Raw genomic sequence first — 12,014 nt, forward strand, 5'->3', positions numbered from 1 at the left:
CAAAGAAATGCCATGTTCCCATTACTTCTCTTTCTTTGCACTGAGCAATTTACTAACAAAAAAATGTTTAGATTTTTGCATGACAGGGCAGTCAAATGTACATTTAGGATTTATTATTACATTGTAGTTTGTCTCTCTCTGTGCCCATTTTGATGAAGCTAAATTCTCAATAAAACTGTTTTCATTGGTATATTTGACTGTTTCTCTTGTCAAACAACGGAATGAATTTGAAATGGTGACTGAAACGCGACCCAATAAACATAACCAGCTCTCCCTTCCAAGACGTTAATCTGCACAAAAATTCTGATAATCGAGCCGTCGTCTGGTGAAATCAAATACACATAAGCTAAAGACAATATCCGTGTATATTTGTAAAATTAGAGAAGCAACATAATATCTGTTTAACTGAATTAAAGCGCTGCTCCTCCGCGCGAGACGCAGAGAGAGAGAGAGAGAGAGAGGCGCGCGCGCGCGTGCTGGGAGAGCAGTCCGGCGGTACCGGTAGATTCTCAGAAACTAAATAAGGTTTGGGCGCTTTGTTGAAGGAAAAAAAATCGCTAAAGGGGTCTGCAATTTCGCTAAGTTGCCAACACTGTGTATCTCCATTTCTCCAACTAGGCGTTGGGCCACGGGTCAAACAGAAAATATGCGCTGCGTTAATCGCCCGTTAAAAAAATTAGTGCCGTTAATATGATTTTGCGTTAACGCGTTATTAACGCGCTAACTTTGACAGCCCTAGTTTGAATGTATCGTATTTTGCAGCGCAATCGTGTTTGAATGTATCATATTTTGCAGCGCGATCGCGTTTGAATGTATCATATTTTGCAGAGCAATCGCGTTTGAATGTATCATATTTTGCAGAGCAATCGCGTTTGAATGTATCATATTTTGCAGCGCGATCGCGTTTGAAAAGCAAACGGCTTCATGTTTTTACTATTATCTCATTTCATATCATCATAACGAATGGAAACATTTGAAGTAACATGATAATCAATATATTTTTCTCTAGCTTAGTTGTTACTGAAATCTTTTGGACGATTTATACTGCTACAGGTTATTGTTATTTTATCCAGCACTGCACATAGCTTATGCCTACAAGGCACAACAAACCTGGTGTTCATTATATTATATATTGTTGGAAACATTTATGTGTGTGTGTGTGTGTATTCTGTGAATTTTAAAAAGCAATTTTAACCAGAAAAATCTAAAATTTATTCCCAAAATCGTGCAGGCCTTTCTCTTGTATCAGTATGTTCACTTTTTTTTTTTCAGGGCCCAGATGCCACTGAGGACTTCAGTGAACATGAACATGGTAAAGTGAAAATCAAACACCTTGGAAATGAAAGGTATGTACAATGTTTTTAGGAATGGCACAAAGGTCTCTGTCTTTGGATCATTGTTTTCAATAAGTGCTTTTTTGGCATTTGTTGTGTGTATCTTTGGACTATGTTGTGTTGTAAATAAATCCAAACAATTTAAAAGCCATTCTTTTTTAAATCTCCTCATTTACAGTATTGTGCAAGGTTGCTCAGAATGACAGGGCCTGATAGCTCCTAATAGGGCCGTTAGGGGAGGGTCTTTGTCTTTCTCAGGTGTGAAAACAATACATATTAATGACCTCCGCATAAAGCTTTTTCACACAAAACACGTCGTAAAAATTTTAAATCAATATATTGTCTTATCTGAATGAGCAGTCAGGGTGATTTTCACATAGTTTTAGAGCAAATATTCTAGGCTACGTGATACAACTTTCAAAAGTCTTGTGAAGAAATAATCAGTATGGGTTTCATGGCCTTATTTCAGTGAGAATTTTTTTTTGTATTTTCACAAACCACGCATAAATGTCATTATCTCAAAACTACAAACTTTTACATACATGCTGCTGATATATTATCGTAGCAGAGTTTGTGCTGAATACAGTGTAATTAGACTTTAGCCATGAAAATGTCACAAGTAACAGAAATAACCAGAAATGTCAGAGCATGTCAGAACACCTCCAGGGCCCAGAAAACAGCTCAGACCTCAGAGGGTTAAACCAGCACATGTCAAGGCCCGTCTTAAGTTTGCCAATGACCATTTGGATGATCCAGAGGAGTCATGGGAGAAAGTCATGTGGTCAGATGAGACCAAAATAGAACTTTTTGGTCATAATTCCACTAAACGTGTTTGGAGGAAGAAGAATGATGAGTACCATCCCAAGAACACCATCCCTACTGTGAAGCATGGGGGTGGTAGCATCATGCTTTGGGGGTGTTTTTCTGCACATGGGACAGGGCGACTGCACTGTATTAAGGAGAGGATGACTGGGGCCATGTATTGCGAGATTTTGGGGAACAACCTCCTTCCCTCAGTTAGAGCATTGAAGATGGGTCGAGGCTGGGTCTTCCAACATGACAATGACCCGAAGCACACAGCCAGGATAACCAAGGAGTGGCTCTGTAAGAAGCATATCAAGGTTCTGGCGTGGCCTAGCCAGTCTCCAGACCTAAACCCAATAGAGAATCTTTGGAGGGAGCTCAAACTCCTTGTTTCTCAGCGACAGCCAAGAAACCTGACTGATCTAGAGAAGATCTGTGTGGAGGAGTGGGCCAAAATCCCTCCTGCAGTGTGTGCAAACCTGGTGAAAAACTACAGGAAACGTTTGACCTCTGTAATTGCAAACAAAGGCTACTGCACCTACGATGACAATTTCAGACCCCTCCATGATTTCTAAGTGGGAGAACTTGCAAAATAGCAGGGTGTTCAAATACTTATTTTCCTCACTGTATATATATATATATATATATATATATATATATATATATTCCAGAGTCCATTCCAGTGAGAGATTCCTGAGTCCTTTCCAGTGAGAGAAATCTCAGAGTTCATCCCAGTGAGAGAAGTTCCCGAATCCATTCCAGTGAGAGAAGTTCCTGAGTCTGTTCCAGTGAGAGAGATTCCTGAGTCTGTTCCAGTGAGAGAGATTCCTGAGTCCTTTCCAGTGAGAGAAATCTCAGAGCTCGTCCCAGTGAGAGAATTTCCCGAATCCGTTCCAGTGAGAGAAGGCCCTGAGCACAGTCAAGTGTCAGCTATAGTCCCTGAGCACCTTCCATTATATATCTATATTTCAGTGTTATTATATACTATTGTATTTAATATTTAGAATAATTTTGTATGTCATTAACACCTTTCACACATACCGTATTTGCTGGAAAATTACCGTTAAGAGATCATGTGTGAACAGGACTTAAAAAAAAACCCAGAACAGTAAAAACTGGCAATTTACCAATTTGAGAAGTTGTAACATTAGCAAAACATTACCAGTATAATTCTGTTTGTGAACAAAGAATTAAGATTATGATAATTATGGTATGAGCACGTACGAGGTCAGAATGCGTTGATGTGAGAAGTTTAATTAAAAATAATAGAAATAATATAAAATGCTCAAGACCTTGCCTTCTTTTTCATTTATTAGTGCTGTGGTTCAGCAGTTGGATACTATCATTCACGTCTTGTGTTTTTAAGAGCAAAAACGTATTCTGTGTGATAATCCCCTCACGCCTGTCCCTCAGAAGTCAAAATATTTTGTTAAATTGAACACCTCACGTGGGAGAATGAAGACAACTGACTGACATCACATCATTTACTGGTATTTTGGTGCTGATGAGTCAATGATCTCTTAACGGTAAAAGCCAGAACGCCATTGCTTGTGTGAACAACATCTTTGTGCATTTACCAGTAAAGACATTCTGGTAATTTTACAATAATATACTGGGATTACTGTGTAAAAAAGAGCCTTGTCCCTTTTACATCACAAAAATGGATTCAACATAACTTCATTTCAGCTTTACTGTGCTGCTATCAAACTACACTTTTCTTTAAAAAATGTCAGCTAAAGAAATCTTCCATCTTCGATTGACAATAGGAATAAAGCCAAGAAGACATTATCTGGAAGGAATGACCCTTCAAAAAATCTTGAGACCAACCAGACCAGTCTCAGTGGAGATTCATATGCTTTGTAATAACAGAATAAGGCTTCGGAATCAGTCATTATCTTTCAAACAGTTTTTTTGCAGTTTATTTGCATAAGTGCACAATCGTAAAATGGTCTCTGTGGACAGACTAAGATGAAAGAATGAAATGAGTTATGTCTCATCATCTCTTCCGTTCTTCTGCTGGAATCTCTCTCAATCTGTCTTGCCCCTTTTAGGGGTTAATTGAGTGTAATGGAGTCGCTGTGAATCCTCTCCTCTGGCAGAGCATAAATGTGTGTGTGTTTGTGTTTATTGGGTCATCCTATCCTCCCAGCAATTTTGGAGACATCACTATCAACAAGAAATTACATATTTCTCCACTCTCTCTCTCTTTCTCTCTCTCCATTCTTTCCCTTTATTTTTCCTTTTTATTCCTTTAGAATATTTTGCAGTGAGAAAGACAATTGTTCTATCAGAATAGGACCTGGGTGAATCACATGAAAACTGTCAAGCAATTACATTATTTCAAACCAAAATCAAAAGAAAGAAGTCTAGATAGAAAAAGATATTTATAGAATATAAATATAATAGAAAAAATACGGCCCGTAAGTCCGTGGTGGAATTAGAGTGACGACTGACCAAGTGGTGGGATGAGGGAACCCGGTGGAGTTGCACGACCTGCGGCTCGACGTCACAGCGACGTCGGGGCTGGAGGACTGGCTGAACTTTGCGGTGATGGTGGTAATATGAAACTTGAAAGTATCACAGTGAAAATGACACAGTCCATGCAGGTCGATGAAATGAATAAATCACAGTCCATGTAGTCCTTAATGTTGACTGGAAGCAGCGATGATGAAGGCTTAACAGAAAAATTGCAGTTTATAAAGCTCTCTGTGCTGTCTTTAGACAGCGATGATGAATCAGGTACTGGGTGGGAGTCGATACCTCCTCACTGAAGTCTATCAGCCAGTCCTCTGTTTCCATTCCCTCTGCTGCTGGTATCGCGGGCTCACACCCCTGGGTCAGACTCACTCTGGGGTACCTCTTCGGGGGGCAATGGTAAGCACTGTCCTCTTGTTCTTGGGCCCTGGCTCACTCGTCTCGGCGGGTGGCCCCTCTACGTCTCCGGGGGGCTCACGCGAATTATCCGTGGTCAAAGGTGGTAAATCCAGCTTTGGGTCTGGCTGTGCTCTGGATCGGGGCAGGACGCTCTCCAGTCAAGTCCGGTGGTGTCTGGGAGCTCTATAGGGTGGTGGTAGTTGGCCCCTATCCAGAACAACGACTTCCGGGTCTCGTCCTCAAAGGGGGAGGTCATAGCAAGATGACAAAACTGTTTGGTGTAAGAAAAAGAGTCATGGTTCTCTTGAGCCACAGCAGTGAACCGCTGCATATAGGCCTACACTTAGTGGTTCGGTCATCTGTCACGGGTGGTTGCAGGCAAACAGACGAAGATGAAGAAGAGAGATCCAACACAAAGTTTTAATAATAAGAATCCAAAACAGGTAGAGCAACACACACTAAATGTAAAAGTGACCGGACCACAAACAGAAGAAAAGGAGGAACTTAAGTACTGACACAATGATACACAGCTGAAACAAACAAACTCATAATGACGTGACCATGGTAACAAAGGAGTGGCGGGAAAATCAAACAAAGGAACGCTGAAGATGATATTGAACTCAGCGCCACCTCTTAAATCTCCCAGCAGCCAATAGGAAATCAGCAGACTCACTCCCCCAATCCCAGCTCTTCCGTCTATGGGTGAGTGTCAAGGGAGTGGCAGGTCTGGATGTCCTGAGGGTGGAATTCATCACGGAAAGCTCCAGACTGAGAGAGTGCTCTTTCAGAGTGACACCTCATTTACCTGCCTTGCACAAACAAAATGGATTCCCTTTTGCCATCAATAAATCACTCAATTCTCCTTCCATCTCTCTTTTTCCTCTCTAAACGGAGCTCATAAATCGGGAAAGTAATGAAACAGCAGAAATTAGGTAAGGTCTAAGTTTTAGCCTCTTTGCTGGTGGTAAAAGAGACAAGTTAATGATGAGTGATGAGCTTTCGGCAGCTTACAGTCAAACCAGCCCTCTTAAACGATATTATAATCATATTTTCACAGAAAAGTAAACTTACACTTAGTTTTCACTGTGCATTATTCATTAGGAACACTGCAACAGATATTCAGCCTTTTAATGAGTTATCTTTTCGTTACTTAGGTTAACCAGCAACCGAGAACAACATGGTTGTTGTCAGGTCCCAATATTCCAATTTAAACAGCTAAGCAAAATTGAGTTATGTGCAAAACATCATAAAGAACAATCTCCCAGACTGTCCATTATTTCTGAACACTATGACAGACTTCATCAAGGTGATGTATTGTATATTATATAACTTGGTTAAAGGGCAAAGTTTTGGGATTGACAACAGCATTTAAATTTGGGAATGAATCCCATAAATTAGCATTCTGTGTGACTGAATACAGGAGTCAATGGCTAGCAATTTTAAAAACGACCATTGATGTAGTGTTTGGTTTCAGCTCGCTTGGCTGCAAAGCTGCATGCACTATAATATATTGAAAAAAAATTATGCTACACGTTTTTGCCTTTTTTCCCAGTACAAAAATTTAAACATTCTTAAAATCACAATAAATTTACTTTAGAAGCAGAATGAACTAAAATCTAAAGTATTACTTTCTGAAAAGTTAGTTTATGCTTAAAACAAGAAAAAATATATTTTTCCCAGTGATATTTAAAGAACATGAGACACTGCCACACAAAATTTCTTATAATTTCTCATTGTACATATTTAATATACCTGTAAATATACGATTATATCCAATTCATCATTATACTATCTCATCTAAAAAAAAAACTTAACAACTTGATGGTTTATATATTTGACAAGCACAGACAAACTGTTTGGGATTTATTCAGTGACACCATCACCTCTATCTGAAGCTTCATCAGATCTTTTTTCTTTTTATAACTTACGGATTCATTGCGGATTCAAGTTAACTCAATATCATACAATGTAAACCAATATCATACAATGTAAACCTTTGTTTCCTTTGTGTTGTTGCCATCTGTGCACCCAGAGACCTGTGATCTCTAAATCCACTTTGACAATGTTTAGAACAACGTGTCATGGCCTAGAATCTGAACTTGAATCGGAAGTGGGCGGCCAGTACTGAGCGCACCACTACAGCACTAATTACACACTCTCCTGGTTACCACGGTCACCTCAGGGAGAGACAGGTGGACACAGCTAGACAAAGGGCAATGACCAGAGAGACTTTTATAGAAGACCGGACACCAAGGACAGACGCTTTGGCTTAATTCCTGTATGTATCATCACATTTTGTGTATTAAACAAACACACAAACCACACAAACTGGTGCCGGTGGTTCTGAATATTAGCAGGCCAGGATGTCAGGAAATACTGACAGATGGACAACTAGGACAGAACACAGCAAACGCCCCTCAGGACCACACAAAGAAAGAGAGTGAGCCCTAAAGTGTTGTTCATTAGCAGAAGTACACCACACCTGCCGGTAAAATTAGAGTCCTGTGGTCCAAATTAGCACGCAAAGCCAAACAGTATTCTGAAGGAAGTTATATAGCACAAAAGAATAACTTCAGAAAGAGGCCATCACTTTTCTAACCTACAAAACGGCAATATGTATCCTGTGCAATAACAAACAAGTTTGAAACATGGTTAAATACTATTCCAAAACCTAGTAATCTCCCAATCTAGACAGCATTTTAAGACATTTTTAAAACAGCATTCTTCAGGGTTTTGCCAAAATGCAAAGAGAAAGGTATTTATCCTTTGTGGACAGGCAAATCCCAGAATGCATTGAGGTTTATAATCCGTACCAGATGGAGAGTTGAGAGGATCTATAAATATAAAACACTACTGTTCAAAAGTTTGAGGTTAGTAAGATCTTCTTTTTTCTCCCAGCAAGGACATATATAAATTAATTCAAAGTGAAGGTAAAGTCATTCATAATTTAACTTTTATATTCTTAAAAGAATCCAAAAAACAAAAAAAAAAAAAACAGTTGATGGGCCCTATTGACTTCCATAGTATTTTTATAGCCTATGAACTGTTTGGTTACCCATATTCCTTAAAATATCTTCTATTGTGTTCAGCAGAAGACAGAAATTCATACAGGTGTGGAACAACTTGAGGGTGAGTAAATGATGACAGAATTTTCAGTTTTGGGTGAACTATCGTTTTAAATTCAGCCTTCATAAACATAAGAGAGTTCTCTCTCTCTCAAAAAATTTGACATACCCTAAACTTTTGAATGGTAGTGTATTTATATTTTTATACAATTCGTCATCTATTTAAATTTACTGCATGATTTGCTGATTAACTGCATTAATCCCATTTAATTAATAATAATAATAATAATAATATATTATTATTAATATATTTCCTGAGAAATGTCTCTAGATAATTCAAAAACTTCAGATTATTGTTGCAGACAAAAGATTTGAATAGACAAAAAGTGGCTTTATAAGTCAATATATTGTTTGGTTTATTTCAGTACCATTTCCATATAAAGAGTATCATGTTAGGTTAGCAAAATGCTAACGTCAAAGTTTATCGGAATCAATTGCGAGTCTGGTCTCTCGTGCACGTCACACTGTTTTGTGTGGCATAATAGCTGTGATTTAGCACATTTCAGATGAGTGTTTCAGACAGTAGAAACATTACACCTGCTCTAAAAGGTGATAAACAAGCTTTGCTGTCTCTCCAGTGTCAGATTTGTGCTGATTAGCGCTACAACACAACCACCCACTACCCACTACCCCTTGGAATAATTCAAAGTACTTCTTATTTATATTAGACGCAACACTAGGAGCTTGAATTTCAAATTAATCTGTGTAAGTTTAACGTTTTCTTCATCCATTTGGAAGCGACACAATTATAAAGTGCTATGTCTCACGGTCTCTAAAAACCTGTCAGTCATCTTCCTGCAATAAATACACAATATGAGATTTAAAGCAATATTTCTGGGAAATTCAATAAGGCCTGTTGGAGTCCCAAAACACAGTCAATTCCAGTAATGTCCTGCAGCTCTGCAGGAGAAGAGAGTCTAATCTGAATATATATTAAACATTTGAATAGCACGATTTAAAAGGAGCAAATGTCGATCAAGCGTGGATGTGATAGATTACAACAGTGTTAGTGTTTTAGATGGAGGCGAACGATCAGAGAAATCTGAGTGACTTCATTCAATACAGGTCTCAGTGGCCATGAATAAAAGTGTATATGATAACTCAGAACACTTGGTATGCATTTTAACAACAACAGTATCAAAACTACATACATAACCTCTTTCAAAAAACACCATAAAATCTACAAAGAAAACAACTGATTTAATCGTAATACCATGGCATTCCTTGAAGTACCTTACAGTACCATTTATGTACCACAGTATGTGAATATAACTGTATATAACAGCAGCACGGAATTACCCTCACAAAAAATGACTGGTTCCATGGTACACTAATGGTAATACTAAGGTACTTTGAAGTATACCATGGTACTTCCAAGAACAAGATACACTACCCTGAAACATGTTCAAGTACCATGATACCAATGTATTCTTACCATGTACCATGCTAATACCATGCAGTACCATGTAAATGCCATTCAACATGAATTTCAGTACCATTGGATTACCATTTGTTACCATTTCTACAGAAATGTACTTTGAAGTGATTTGACAGATTTTAAGTAATATGGTACTTTGAAATATTTACAAAATACCATGGAGCTTTTTTACATGTCCAAAATACCGTGGAACGATTTGTAAGTGCATCAATGAACCATGTGATCGTCACAGTACTTTTGTGAGTGAAGCTATTAGAAACAGAATTATCAATGCACACTTTGTCATTGTTTGACCCCTCTTACGGGGGCTGATGTGTGACCGATATGTTGAGAGTTATAATTAAATCATTGATCATTTGGCAGTGCTGTTAATGGAGGAATTAATAATTCCAAGCCCAGGCAGAATCTGCAGACTTTTCTGCACTTTTTTGGGGGGATGGAAAAAAAATTGAGTAAATTGATAATACTACACTCAAAAAATGCTGGGTTATTTTTCCAAAACAAATGCTGGGTTGTGACTGCTGGATATGGAAGCTGATGGAACCCAATTTGGGTTGACAATTGTAAAAGTGATTTTAAAGGTATACACTATGTAACTTTTGGCCCTCTAGTGGTTAAAAAAACAACAACTGCATGCATTTTGCAGAAGAACGTTGTTTCGGTTGTGCTTCGGCTCTGTGACTGTGCGGATGAATATGATTATCCTACTGCTCATAAAATCTCTCACTACTAAGCTTAAGAGATATAACCCACTTAGATGGAAAGGATCTCAAGATGACTAGATGAAGAAGTTACTGTAGCTATACCCATTAATAGACATGCCGTACTAGTAATTAAACAACCCTTCACAATAGATAATGCTTTACCATGAACCATGATAAACCATGAAATCTTACATATCGCAATGTATGTGCCACGAAGAAAGCAGTTGCTAGCAAGCGGCAAGTTCAAACTAGACAGACATTTATGAGAAGACTTCGAGGAAGCTCAATATTTCGTGTCAATATTTTGTGTCTAATTATTTACTGAGGCAAGTAGCCGTGTAATAAGCGGCAGTACATCCAGCCGGTTGTTATTACAGAATAAACCCCTTTAGGCTGATGCAAGACCTATGGAAGCTTGTTTCCGCCACAGAATAAAACAATAAAAAGGGTAACTGTGACTTTTTATCTCGCAATTCTGACCTTTTTTCTCAGAATTGTTAGATATGAACTCGCAATTGCATGTTATAAAGTCAGAATTGAGAGATATAAAACTCGCAATTGCGAGAAATAAAGTCATAATTGCGTGTTATAAAGTCCTCAGAATTGGATTTGCAATTGCGAGTTTATATCTCACAATTCTGAGAAAAGAAGTCAGAACTGCGACTTTATATCAAGCAGTTTGACTTTATAACTCGTCAATGTCCGAATTCTGAGACTAAATGTCGCAATTATCTTTTAAAATGTTTTATTCTGTGGTGGAAACAAGCTTCAATAAAGACCTGATCACCCTGTCAGGGTTTATTCTGCGATAACAACCGGCTGGATGCACATTATCCCTTACTTATAACAGGCTTACCATAGTGACTTGGGGTAAGACAAAAACATGTTTTGGAAGAACAATTGATGGTGAGAATCGACTCATATAAATTTGATTAATTTTGGAAAAAAAGTTACATAGTCTGCCTTTTATTAAGTTAATTTTAACTTAAGCAGTAAAACAAACATTTTTAAACAATAGTTGAGTAAAAAAAACAAAAAAAACAGGCCAATATGTTTGGGTTGTCAAAATGACCCAAATTGGGTTGTTTTTAACCCAGCATTTTTATTGATGCTATTGATACTGGAGTGTATAATAAAATTGACCAAAATATTTAATTAACGAACACCCAATTGATGTGCGATTTCTACGAATGAGAAATCTGCAGAACTTTGGGCGGGGGTCCGTAGGTGCAAATCAGGACCTGTGGATGTGCGATGCTTACCTGAGGCGTCCGCGGCTGTGGGAGTGCGTGAGGGGCGTGTGTCGGCGTACTGTGTGCGTGCCGGGCTCCTCGCTGACGCGCTGGAGGGAGGGCGAGCGGGAGTGCGAGGAGAGTGAGCTGCCTGTGCTCTGCAGGCTGCCGTCGGCCGCCGCGTCTATCCCGGAGTGCGCCAAAGGGGGCAGGCTCCTCAGAGACGGCACGGGGGAGTGTGCGGGGCCGGCATCAGCCACGTTGTTCAGATTGTTGTCAGAGGCGGATCGAGGCAACGAGCGTGATGATGTCAGAGTGTCGCCTCCAGTCACGCGCCGGCGATTTGTGTAGGAAGGCGTTTCCCTGAAAGGCACTGGAAAACAGGAAAAGCAGGTGTCAACAAAAGGGCACATTGAACAAGAGTGGGCCGTACCCGACAAAATGTGACGTACAATTAGCATAATTTGTAAATGAAGGGTACAGAAACCTCATCAGGCATTCAA

At 39.0% G+C, this 12,014-nt stretch overlaps 1 protein-coding gene across 3 annotated transcripts in view; it reads right to left on the reverse strand.

Annotated features, from left to right (window-relative positions):
- The window catches only part of shank3a (SH3 and multiple ankyrin repeat domains 3a), a 301,560-nt gene that overhangs the window by 98,509 nt on the left and 191,037 nt on the right, over positions 1–12,014 (reverse strand). For all 3 annotated transcript variants that reach the window (XM_084123575.1, XM_084123574.1, XM_084123573.1), the window contains exon 11: positions 11,542–11,884. In XM_084123575.1, the coding sequence (XP_083979701.1) occupies positions 11,542–11,884 (343 nt within the window). The remainder of the gene's footprint in view (positions 1–11,541; positions 11,885–12,014) is intronic.

The sequence above is a fragment of the Abramis brama genome, assembly GCF_963993115.1.
Source record: "Abramis brama genome assembly, chromosome: 9".
Taxonomy (NCBI): Eukaryota; Metazoa; Chordata; class Actinopteri; order Cypriniformes; family Leuciscidae; genus Abramis; species Abramis brama.